Source organism: Zeugodacus cucurbitae, chromosome 6, assembly GCF_028554725.1.
Source record: "Zeugodacus cucurbitae isolate PBARC_wt_2022May chromosome 6, idZeuCucr1.2, whole genome shotgun sequence".
Classification (NCBI taxonomy): Eukaryota; Metazoa; Arthropoda; class Insecta; order Diptera; family Tephritidae; genus Zeugodacus; species Zeugodacus cucurbitae.
The window spans coordinates 64,152,724-64,165,650 of NC_071671.1; the positions used below are offsets into that span (position 1 = coordinate 64,152,724).

Here is a 12,927-nt window from a genome sequence, read left to right on the forward strand (position 1 = left end):
TCAAACTATTTTTCAATAATCACGCTCTAATCTATCAAAGTAATTAAATGAGGTCAAAAGACTAATGACAAATCAACAAATAACTTCATATATATTTTTAATACTCTTTGAGATTTGTAGCTTAAAACAATATATCATAACTTTCTAAAAGCTATGAGAGTCAACTTAGTCAAGACTTATAACACTACAATTAACTAATGACATCAGCACTTTACAGTGCATAAATCTAGAAAATATTTCGCAAAATATTATACTAGAAATATATAACAGATACATAATACTTGGCTTAATATACTGCTTTCTCCACATTGACGGGCTCGAATTTGATGTGATCTCTTTGTTCCTGTGACTCCTTGGGGTAATTCCACTTCTGTATTTTGACTTGACCGAAGATGATGAATAACAGATTGCCCACAAAGTAAAAAGCAGCGGTTATATTGAATATAATGCGCCATTGATTAGCGTTTTTCTAAAATTATAAAAAACACTCGTTGTTAGAAACATATATATAGTATATATAACGTATTGCCTACCGAATCCGTGACGATGAAGCCCACCAGTAAGGGTGCTACCACGCCCATGAAGTTCGCCACACAATTAGCCACACCCATTAGTATGCCAGCAAAGTTGGGCGACAAATCAATATGATTGGTCAGGAAGCCCAAGTAAGCAGCCGAATTTACACCGATCAATATGACAAGTAAGCCAACGGCCAAATTACTTTGGTCTTCGCGCAGATAACCCAGAAATATGAGTGGCAATACCGGTACCCAGAAACCGATGGTATTGAAAAGTTTACGACTTGTGCGTATGTTTATGTAATTGTGTTTGATAAGGAAATCATTTAGGCCGCAGAAACCGAAAGTTAAGAACATATTAACGAGATACGGTAGCGCCGACATGAGTGCATTGCTTTTGATATCCTGTTTTAGTATATTCTTCATATATGAAGGAATCTGTATGAGCATCGTCCAAAAGCCCCAAGCGAAGGTGCTTTGTGCAATTAGAATGACTAAGAAGGGCACCGATGTGAGTATCTTAACCCAAGGCGTCTTTGTTGGTACATGTTCCTCTTCAGGTTTTGTAGATGTCACCAATGACGACTCAATGTATAACTTCTCTTCCTCCGATATCCATTTGAAGTCAGCAGGTGTGCTAGCGCCCACAAAGTACCATACAACAACCCATAGCAAACTTACTAAACCGGAAATATAGAAAATACCTGGCCAACCAAATGACGACGAGGCTATAGCACCACTGACCGCCATTATTACGACGCTGCCGAATTGTACGCCGGTATAGCAGAATGTACCAATCGAGCCACGTTCCTCGGGCGGCACCCACTTTGAGAGTAACGTGTGTGTTGAGGGGAAAATGCAACCCTGCAGCAAACCTTGTGCTAAACGCAGTGCAAAGACCAATTTCCAATCGCCCAAACGCGCTGCCAGCGGTGTGAGCATACACAAAATACTACTGGAAGCTATACTTAGCAGCACCATAACTTTACCACCATACTTATGCGCCAGCTGACCGCCTGGTATTTGTGTCACGAAATAACCCCAGAAGAAGCCACTCAGCAGGTATGACTTTGTTTGTTCCGTCCAAGAATACTCCTGTGTATGATATAATTATATAAATATTTGTATAACGTCATTAACAGCATGTGACTTTACCTCAAAGTCTGGATTTGTTGCATTACGATCCGTCATTGCCACAATTGCCACCGAGAAATTAACTCGTTGCGAGAAGGCGACAGTGAGACCAAGGAAAATCATAAAACACTGGACATGGCGTGCGCCAAAAAATGAAGCTGGAAAGAGGAAATACGTGATTTAAATTATTTGCACACAATTCGACCCATATATTCGGAATAAAGTCCACTAGAATAACGAGATTCAACATACATACATAGCATATGGGACCTCGGAAAATATAATTCCTTGACCGATTTTAACTATTTCTGCCACCAAGCCACAATATATCCATGATAATATATATTATACACTTATCTTCATTTAATTTTGCTAAGATTCCTGCCTTATTTACCGATAAATATCATATATATTAATATATTAGGTATATGAGGGCTACAGGAAGCACACTGGTAGAAAAACAGATCTCATTTACATTTCTTTATAATATCTGATCGATTTAAGTATATTTTCGGCATTGCGGTCCTCATGTTCGGTTTCTGGGGCCTTGAAACGTTACATGCCGATTTCGGTGATTTTAAGATCGTAATGTTTACGCTAGAATCGCAATATTTGTCCAAAGTTTTGTTCCGATATCTTCACGGTTGCTTAATTTATAGATTGTTAAGTGAACGTATCAGATGAACTTCAAAATTGTGGTATAAGGAAAGTAGGCGTGGTTGTGAATCGATTTCGCCCATTTTCAAACGATGCTATTTGGATGCCAAAAGAACAATGTGAAACGAATTTTGTTGAAATTGTTCGAGTAGTTTCGGAGATATGGGTTTTGAAATTTAAATTCTTTATAGAAATTTGAGTGCAGCCCTTCTGTACCATTTTAACCATGTAGTTTAGTACCTTTGTAAGTGACTTTGGCGTGATTAGAATCAGATTTCTTCCATTTTTAGACTCTGTAAGTCTGCCTAAAGGAAACGACAGTAGAGAGTTTGGTTGATATAGATTTGTGCAAAAAACTTAGTAGGGGTGGGGCCATGCCAAACCACCGTTATGTGAAGAAAACTATTATACTCTCTTTGTGAGAGAGAAAACTATGGAAAATCACAAATACTTCTTTTATTTATGAATTTCTATTTTTTTATGAATATCTTCTATATGTATTCTCGAAGAGCTTAGAAATATTTGGATTTGAGAAATATCTTTGAAAAGTGGCATCTGCAACATTGTCGCGACCTCATTATTATTTTTCAACTTGTCGGAAATATCAAAATTTTAAATTATCGAAAATGTTAATTAACACTAAACTGTTGTCTACTTTTCTTAAGAATATCGTCTTGAGATTATTTAATGAACTTGAAAATGGTTGAACGAAATTGATTTTATATTTCAAGGTCAGTAGGTGAGAAGGTAGTTTCTCTGATTTGCACATTCGTTACGGTTATTCAGGAGCAAACTGGCCAGGGCAATATATATTCCTCATAGATTGAATATAATGTTTATGATGAAGTATAAGTTTTAGTTAGGCCTTCAATTTAGTTTAATGTCTGGTTTTCTATGCTGATATCAAGATAATTTCAGAAGCCGAAACTTCCTGCAGATAAAGCTCTCGGTAGACTATTTCGTAATGACATATTGTCTTAACACCATTACAAATTCTTAGAGGATTAATTTCGATTTCAGTGAGTTCGTCTGGAGCCAATATGTCTCAATAAAGTCTCACAAAAGTGTAGACTGATCCACGATTTCTGTCGGTTTACAAAAATATTGTATTTAGTTCCAAAGAAGTAATTTAAACAACTGTATCAGCTGATTTAATTATTTTTAATGTGTAAAATTTTTGTTTCAAGTATGTATTGTAGAGACATTGAAACCCTTTTATGCACTTTTTTATTTTATTTCAAACTTTTTATTTCACTGTTATTTTTATTTTTTTAAGGATATAAGCTTATGAGATTTTTAAAATTCTCCTTTTATCCTTGACCAACCTTTTTGCCCACTTTCATATTTTGCACTTTTTTCCATTTTCACGTATGTTGTTTTTTTTTTCTTCTTTTAATTAAAGGTACGATTTAGAAATTAAAGAAATTTATACATTTCCTGAACTCGAATTTGGCGCGTCCGAACACTTTGAGGAGTGACAAGCTTCTACAATTTTTTTTCAGCGCCAAGTTACAAACCAGCTTCTACAACTATAACTGTCAAAGGTAAGTAAATATATACAGCTGTTATCAAAATAATAGGAGTGCAAATTGACTTAGATAATGCAGAAAAAAAAATAATGTAAATGTAAGTTAAGTGAGTTCAATTATTTTTTTTAAACTTACATAATGTGTAATGAAAACAATATTAACAAAAAATGACATTTTTTTCTGCATGTTTTGTTAATTCATAAAAAAAAATTATGAAAATATAACGAATATAGCTTTTCACAAAATATTAGGAGTGCCCTAGATAATTCATGCAAAACTTAACATATATCACGATCAATGATGTTTTTTTTTTTTCAATATAATATTTTTAAGCAAAAAGATATAAGAAGAAATTAATATTTTGCTAGATTAAAAACTGCAGCACAGCGCCTCGGCATTGAATCCACAAATTTCTGGCATCTTTGCGGGAGAATTGATCTCCAAGCTGCTTTTACCGTCTCCCAAAGCACTTTAACATTTGTAGGAGCTTTACTAGCGACTTTCTTCTTTATATCTGCAATTTTTATCTGATTGCTGATTTCAAATGGACGTTCCTATTATTTTGTTAACAGCTGTATAATAATTAATCAAAGTAGTCATTATGAAGAACTAGTAGTTATAAAAGATTTGCGGAGCGCAGCTATCACGAGGAGACGTTGACACTAAAATTTTGCATCTTTTTGTTATATTTTAGTTAGGACGATCTTGTGTTATATGTATTATACGTAATAAACATTTTTATATATGCTTATATTTTTAGTATTTACATAAATGTTATTTATACTTTTTCACAAATACTTTGGTGAATTATATTTCTTTTCTACTTATGCAAACGTCTTAAGTTGGACTTGCAGATTAACTTATATTTTATGGGTGCGATTAAGACTTATCTCTCGGTCGTACGTATATACATACATATGTATATGCATTCAGCTTATCAAGTGGGATGCTGGCAACAAGTTGTCTAAGTGATTACATATGTATCCACATATATGTATCTATATACATATAACAGAGTATGTTACCACACAAGTGTCTTTGTATATATAGGTATGCCTCCTTTTTTTCTATTTTTATAGCGGAAATTAAGCGTCGTTTCACAATGGAAAATTTTTAATTCAAAAGTAGCGTGTGCCGTAGATGGCTGGTAGAAATGAAAGTGACTGAACAATTTCGCATTTCTCAAGTTTTGCAATACTTAAATGAGGTTCGTTACAATACAAATTATATACATCTGTGACAGCACTTCAATAGTTAGAGCATTCCTTCACTCTATTAAAACTGTGTTCTATTTTTTTTTAATTTTACTAAAAATTATATATAATAATAAATTAAAGTTGGCAACTCTATCCGATTTTATTATATTTTGTATTTTGAACTGTATAAGGTATTTTTTTAATTTATTTACATTTATTTATTAAAATTATGGTAACCCTGTGCTAAGACAATATTTTTTTTATCGCTAAATCTAATTAGTAATGTTTTTTCTCTTTTTTTTTAATAAAAATAGGATATCGTGTAGGGAAGATTTTAAAGCTATTCGAGATTTATTAATCTAGACATATTTTGTAATAGAGTTGCCAACTGAGTGGGCTTAAATGTTGAAATATATAATTTACAATAATAAAATTTTAAAAAGATTAAAATAAACTTGGAAGAAATCGTATTTAAAAAAACTAACGCCCACAAGCTTTCACGATGAATATCAATTCAAAGCTTTAAGAATATCAATTTAAAGCTTAATAAGAATATAAAAGTCATGTGTGGTATACTCTGTCAGAGCTGAGATGTAAACACCCCAGCTCTATTCTAATTCTGCATTTTCACATAAAACTATTTTAATTCAGTAAAATTCACAACCGCCACACTGCCTCACAAAAGTATGTATTATCTTTCAAAATAAATCCAATTGTGATGAAATAGAAATGTAAATATTTGGATAAGTATTTAGTTTGTATATCTATGTAATTAAATCCGAGAATTATTAATTCAAATGAAGCAATTAAATAAAATCTTTTTTCAAAGATATCAACTCGCCTAAAATGATAAAGCGTTTCTTAAAATGACTGTCTACCTGCGTAATAATGTGCTATATTTTTCAATTGCAACAATGCCGAAAGTATTCATCGCTGTGACGTATTTGGCCATGTGAATTCTTCCACATTTTATTTTGTGATACTTTTTATTATATATTTAGATTAAATTAAATATCTCATAAGTTCTCATGTGATTTATTGTGTATACACATTTTATTTTGTGATAACTTCAAATTGAAAGAAACCACAATGTCTTCTTTAACTAGCTCGGACGATGACGATGTATACTTACTTTTAGCCATATATGTATATAATTTTCTGCACATTCCTGTATAAGATGGTACTATATGCGAATAATTTTAGTTTTCAGGAGCCACTTAGTCACCAGATTTAGTGGTTAAATGCTTCGTTAGAACACTTGATGCTAGACCATAACATATGGTTAATTTTCCTGAGGTTATTTAACTTATTTATTGTGGTTAGGACTGAATGAATGGACTGAATCACAAAGTGTGGTATAGTATCTTCTTCTTCAACCTCGTGACAGCTTCTGAGGTAATCATTGACGGGTATCCCCAATCTGTTGATTATTTCCGTTAAGATTCGGCAGTAGCTACGGCATGTTTCTCGATTAAATATCTGCACTTTGTCAGAGGTATGTAAATTCCCTCTTTATTAGCATCTAACCGTCAGATGGTGTCCAGTCTGGCTAGCTCATATGCTTCGCAGTTTCCATGAATATCACTGTTTTTTGAGATCCATTGCTAGCGAACCGTGAAACATGATGTTGATATCCATAATAACTCCAAGCATTCCTTTAGAGATTTTAAAGCCGCTTGACTATCGGGAAATATAAATATGTGTCTGGTCGTTAACACTCTTTTTGACAGAACGCTTTAATTGCAGTAATCTCCGCTTGGACGACACAGCAACGATCCGGTAGCCGGAAGGCGTTTCTGGTATCTATTTTTTTCTGAAAAGACACCACCTCCTACTCATTCACAGTCACACAACTAGATATTGCTTGAGTTTGAAGGTTCTGAAGTCCGTTCAAAGTCTGATGTATACCTTCCAGCCTGGCGCATTTGACTAAACTTGTGCTTCATGCTGATTGTCAGAATTAAGTCGTCGTCTGAATGATTATGTTAATTCATATCGAACTGAGGTTTTCATAGTTATATACGTACACATTACATCAAATATTGCCTGAAACTTATTTTTTAATATTCTAAGTTGTTTTCTTGATCTTTTGTTGGTCGATTCAAATCATTTTAGTTGATGCTTTGGATATGAAACTCGGCATCAACAGCCTCGTAACACGACAAAACTCATTCCGAGTATGATATATGTATACATAACTACTGTACAAAGGTATTGACTGAATAGAAGCTGTTTTGTTTTTGTATTAAGAAACATGGAATTTAATTTCATCGTATGGGGAAGGAAAGCCGGCCAAATTGGCGCTAAATTTGCACTCTAAAATATTATAGGAAGAAGCCGGCAGACAGTTTAATAATCCTAAGATACTCCTACTTTAATTAAAATAATATTTTAAATGTAAGGAAAATAGATAAAAGAGCTCAGACATAATCCTTTTAAAGAAAGTAATACACCTGTCAACTGAATAATAAAAACAATAGATTTAGACAAAAAACAACAAAAAAAGACAACAATTTTTATTCTTATAACTAATACGTTTATGTGACATTACAAATCTACTATTACGCACCGTCTCTGCTTATTTGCTAACCAAAACGCTAACAGACGCTTTCGTCATTCGGTAAGACATGTGAAGATTAGATATGCTCCTGATCACCTGCTACTACACGAAATTTGATATGCTCTTGATTCTCGTGACGCTCCACCGGCTGGTTCCACGGCTGCAATTTCGTGCTACCGAAGGTAATAAAAAGTAAATTGCCAACGAAATAGTACAAAGCCATAATCATAAAAACGAAGCGCCACTGTGTCGAGTTCGTCTGCAAATAAAGTTTAAGTAAATATTAACTTAATAAACATACGTTAATTCTATTTGACGCGCTTACCGTATCTGTTACAATCACACCAACAACTAACGGTGCAATAATGCTCATCACATTGGCAGCACAGTTGGTAATGCCCATCATAGTGCCGGCGAAATTCGGTGACAAATCAATATGATTCACAAAAGCACCCAAAAACGTGGCCGAGTTGGTGCCCACAGCCACAGTTAGTAGGATAACAGCCAAATCGGCATTATCGGCGTTTACAAACCCCAAAGCTATGGCTGCCGCCATCGGTATCCACATGCCGATGGTGTTGAAGATTTTACGACTTGCATTCGTGCTCAACACTTGCGCTGAGAGCAGCACCTGAGCTATGGCACAGAAACCCAAACCGAGCAACAGATTAGCGGTATATGGTAGGGCAGAGAGCAATGCATTACTTTGGATATCCTTGCCGAGCACACTTTTCATGTACGTGGGTATTTGCGTCATAAACGTCCAATAGCCCCAATTGTAGGAACAATTTACGATGAGTAGCATCCAAAATGGCACCGATGTGAATATGCGCAACCAAGGTGTCGGCAACTTAGCTGCGGTCTCATCGATCGCACACTTCGATACCTCAGCTAATGCTGATTCGATGTAATTACGCTCCTGTGACGTAATTAATTTCGATTGACGCGGTGAATCGGCACCCCACAACAGCCACACAAAAGACCAGATAATGCCACAACAGCCAGACAAATAGAAAATGCTCGGCCAGCCATACTTCGAGGCGGCCAAAGCACCACTAACGCCCAACATGACAATGGTGCCGAACTGCGAGCCGGAAAAGCAAAGTGTTGCAAGCACGCCACGTTCAGCTGGTGGCGCCCATTTGGCTAAAATCGTATGCGTCGACGGATATATGACACCTTGTGAGAAACCCTGAAGAAAGCGCAGTGCGCACATCAGTTGCCAATCGCCCAATTTGGCGCTAAACGGTGTGAATAAGGCGAGAAATGCGGAAATGCCAACACTGAAGAGCAACATCACTTTACCGCCGAAACGCTGTGCCAACTGACCACCCGGTATTTGTGTCGAGAAGTAACCCCAAAAGAAGCTGCTGAGTAGCAGCGATTTCGTTTGCTCCGACCAGGCATACTCCTGCATGTCGTATACAATAACTGTTAAAATATGAAATGTAAAAAATACTGACGCACCGGAAAATCGGGGTTTGTAGCATTGCGATCCATCATTGCCACAATAGCCACCGAGAGATTGACGCGCAACATGAACACGACGCAGAGTCCAAAGAATATCAGCATACTTTGCAAGTGCCGCACGCCCAAACGTGGACCTAATGAAGGTATAAATCATGCGTGTAATATCGAAAACTACCGCTTTACACTTGTAATAACAGCGCGGTACTTACTTTCAATTTTTGCCGCGTTCTCGCCAGCATTCTTAGCGCTTACATCTTTCGGCAACATAATCACTACTTTACTGAACTTTACGACTGGAAGTTGCAATTAAAACTGAATGCATTCGGTTACATTTCATTACCTCGAAGTATGTCTCCTCGTCTTAAATTGCAATAAATCACTCTAGGAGGTATGTAAAAGATCAAGTGAGTGTATAAAATATTTAAGTTTGAGCTAAATATAAAGTGGAAGAATAGCTATTAGAAACAAAGTTTTCTACGCTCCATGTATTCAGATCAGATATTTTATTACATAGCGCTACCGGACCTTTCGTGTAAATATTAACTCCCTTTCACATAGTCCACACGTACGCGATAGTGCAAATTTGTAAAAGCAATTCCCGTTTTAAGTCAACATAATTTATACACTGGTATTTATTCAACAAAAACAAATTTACATTAATTTATACATACATACATATTTGATTATTTTCACCTAATTTAAATGCTTAATTTATAAGAGTAGTTTATGAATCCCACAGACGTATGCGACAAATGCACATTAATGTGGAATAAAGCGATCTGCAGCTAGTCGACGGGATCATTCCATGATTGTACGTCACAGTTACCGAAAATTAGAAACACCGTATTGCCCAGTATGTAGAGGAATGAAGCCAAAAAGAAGACTATACGCCATTGCTCAACGGATTTCTATAAAATAGAGAGGTATTACGGTATTAATTTGTTCATAAATTGAGGGATGCAAATAAGTGAGGTTAGGTCCTCAGGGGTGTAGTTGGATAAATCAGACTCATCTATTTCCATACATCTATTTTTGGAAATATTAATCATAAACTATGACACTACTAATCCTATGTATGATTGGTTGATGGTTAGAGTAATTTTTGATAACCAATCGGCCAACTGAACAAACTTGTCTAATCCACATTTGTTATTTTCTTGGCTTGAGTCACGCCCATGGCGGCGGTTGGAACCACCACGACAAAGAGAAGATCCCCTTTCCCCATTATCAGTAGGAACCCCACAGACCATCGTGTACTAAAAGACATCCCGATTACATACAAAATATAAGAAAGTCGCAACAGAGCTCTCAACTCCTTCCGTTAAAAGAATGTTGTATAAATAGTGTCTTAGAAAAGATTATCAGAGTTAACGAAGAATATTTTAACCGACAAATCCGACGACTAAACTCGATTATCATTTCAAACCAAAATCAAACCCAAAGCTCTATAACACACATTGTAGTAGATCAGCTGTAGCATGCATGAACTTACCTCATTAGTGACTATCAATGCCACGGTTAGCGGCGCGATAATGCCCGTTATATTGGCTAAACAATTCGAAATGCCCATCAGAACGCCAGCAAAGTTGGGTGATAGATCAATATGATTGATTTGATAGCCCAAATACGAAGCCGAGCTAACTCCAACTGTGATTGTGAGTAGAGCCACAGCAGCGATCACATGATCTGCATCCACATAGCCGAGAGCAATGAGCGTTATTGCCGGTGTACCATGACCGATTGTGTTGAACAGTTTTCTATTGGTATTTAAAGATACCCACTGACGTTTCTTGAACCACATTGACAACGCGGTAAACACAAAACTCAGAACCCACATTGAAAAATATGGCAGTGCGGATGAGAGTGCATTATTCTTAATATCCATATTTAAGATATTTTTTACATAAACTGGCATGTAGGTGAGCAAAGTCCAGAGACCCCAATTATTGGTACAGTGTACGGTCATGAGTGCCCAAAATGGACACGATTTGAAGAAAGCCCACCATGGTGGATGCATTGATCTGCGACGAAACTCCAGCTCCGATGTGCCCCAGTGCGAAGTGATGAGTTCGCGTTCACGCTCCGATAGCCGGTGACACTCTTTCGGTGAACTGCAACCGAAACACTTGAATATAGCGGCCCAGAGTAAACCCACACTGCCGGATATGTAGAAAATACCAGGCCAACCGAAACGTGAGGCCGCAATCACACCACTACTGCCCAACATAACGAATGTGCCAAATTGACAGCCTGAATATGTGCATGAACTCATTAGACCGCGCTCCTCCACTGGCGACCACTGCGAGAGTATCGTATGAGTTGAGGGAAATATGGTGCCCTGAAATACGCCCTGGATTATGCGTGAGGCAAGCACCAGCTGCCAGCTGCCAACAGCAGCACACAATGGCGTCAATATGGCCAACAATGAGCAACTGACGAGGCTAATGAGTAGCAATATTTTGCCGCCGCATCTGCGCGATAAATAGCCCGAAGGTACTTGTGAGGTGACATAACCAATGAAGAAGGAACTCAGTAGCAGACCCTTAATGTGCTCGTTCCAGTCATATTCCTAAAAAGGTGCGAGAGAATGAAGTGATTAATGTGGCTGATCTAAAGTTACTCATATTTTATCACTTCGAAATCCGGATTTGACGACTTATCTGTCATCACCACGATCGCCACAGAGAGGTTGACGCGCAGCGCATACACAACACACATTGTGCCGAAGAGCAAGAGCATTTGCAGATGACGAACGCCAAAGTGAGCTGCAAAAATTAACGGTTCGGTTTAAGTTAATTTGTCTCAATATAAAATCAAGCTCGAACTAAACGAAAAACATACTCATTTGTTTTCCAAAACCAGCGTTTAGATCAAATGCTTTGAGTCGGAATTTGGTTTATGTGGAACTATTTTTTTATAAATTTCGTAAGGATTTTTATTTGTTTTTTCCTGAATAATTTATATATTTTGAAAGTTGACATTTGACTTGTAATATAAAGAAATTTAAAAAATAAAGAAAACGTAGGTTTTGGAGAATTAAGTTACAATAGATTCGATATTTTCTTTGGAAAAAGAACTCGCGAACTCACTTCAAAAAACACTCGGATACTGTAATTACTAGGTCTTCTTCGAAATGGACCGTAAAAATTTGTTTAAGGAATTTCAACGCGGTCGCACGTCAGTTTTTTAGAATCCTGGAACAAGTGAACGCGCCGGAAAACGGCTATCTCGGAGGATAGCGTGACAAAAGTCCACGGTCACATATTGGATGATCATCGATTGAGCGTGCTTATGATAGTTAAGACAGTAGAGACATCTCAAAAGACTTCTGTATGAAATATTGGGCTGGAGAACACCGGCGGTACAAACATAAGATCCATTCACAGAGATCTGACGCTGAACGAAATCTTATGGGTTTTTGCATCGTTTCGTGACCATCGTTGAAACATGAATCCAATAGTACACACCACAGACTAAGGAACAGTCGATATAGTGGACTTCACCCAGCGAGCTTAAGATGAAAAAGGCGGTAACTGTGCCATTGACCAGAAAGGTGAACGCTATCGTTTTCTGGGATTCATAAAGGACAAACAATTCTCGTATCTCCAGATTTGGCATCACCAAAGATGGTTCTCTAACTGCTAAGATGAATAAAAGAGTCCAAATTGAAGTTATAATTAGTTTCATCATTCCAAAGGAGCTTTGTTAAAGCTTGATATACCTCCAGTTTCATTGTATGAATTCCAATGCTTAACCAGTTCCTTAAAAAATATCTCTACACAATTAATGTTTTGGTATATTTTTTATTATTTTTTTTTACTATTTCATTATTTTCATTTATTTCTTTTTTTTCTTCTTTAAAC

The 12,927-nt window shown here is 36.5% G+C and overlaps 3 protein-coding genes across 3 annotated transcripts; all 3 read right to left on the minus strand.

Annotated features, from left to right (window-relative positions):
- Positions 1-65: 65 nt before the first annotated feature.
- Positions 66-3,811, minus strand: LOC114803640 (putative inorganic phosphate cotransporter). Its single transcript, XM_029038492.2, has 4 exons — positions 3,635-3,811; positions 1,674-1,810; positions 534-1,613; positions 66-469 (listed from the first exon to the last, which is right to left on the minus strand). Exons 1-4 carry the CDS (start codon positions 3,669-3,671, stop codon positions 287-289), a joined length of 1,437 nt encoding a protein of 478 aa, XP_028894325.2. The 5' UTR covers positions 3,672-3,811; the 3' UTR covers positions 66-286.
- A 3,704-nt stretch (positions 3,812-7,515) lies between these two features.
- Picot_14 (putative inorganic phosphate cotransporter) lies at positions 7,516-9,432 on the minus strand. The gene is made up of 4 exons (XM_011179719.3): positions 9,274-9,432; positions 9,062-9,198; positions 7,920-9,005; positions 7,516-7,853 (listed from the first exon to the last, which is right to left on the minus strand). The coding sequence occupies exons 1-4, from the start codon at positions 9,329-9,331 to the stop codon at positions 7,671-7,673; spliced, it is 1,464 nt and encodes a 487-aa protein (XP_011178021.1). The 5' UTR covers positions 9,332-9,432; the 3' UTR covers positions 7,516-7,670.
- A 206-nt stretch (positions 9,433-9,638) lies between these two features.
- On the minus strand, positions 9,639-12,898 carry Picot_10 (putative inorganic phosphate cotransporter). Its single transcript, XM_011179718.3, has 4 exons — positions 11,906-12,898; positions 11,699-11,829; positions 10,557-11,633; positions 9,639-9,972 (listed from the first exon to the last, which is right to left on the minus strand). Exons 1-4 carry the CDS (start codon positions 11,907-11,909, stop codon positions 9,850-9,852), a joined length of 1,335 nt encoding a protein of 444 aa, XP_011178020.1. The 5' UTR covers positions 11,910-12,898; the 3' UTR covers positions 9,639-9,849.
- Positions 12,899-12,927: the final 29 nt, after the last annotated feature.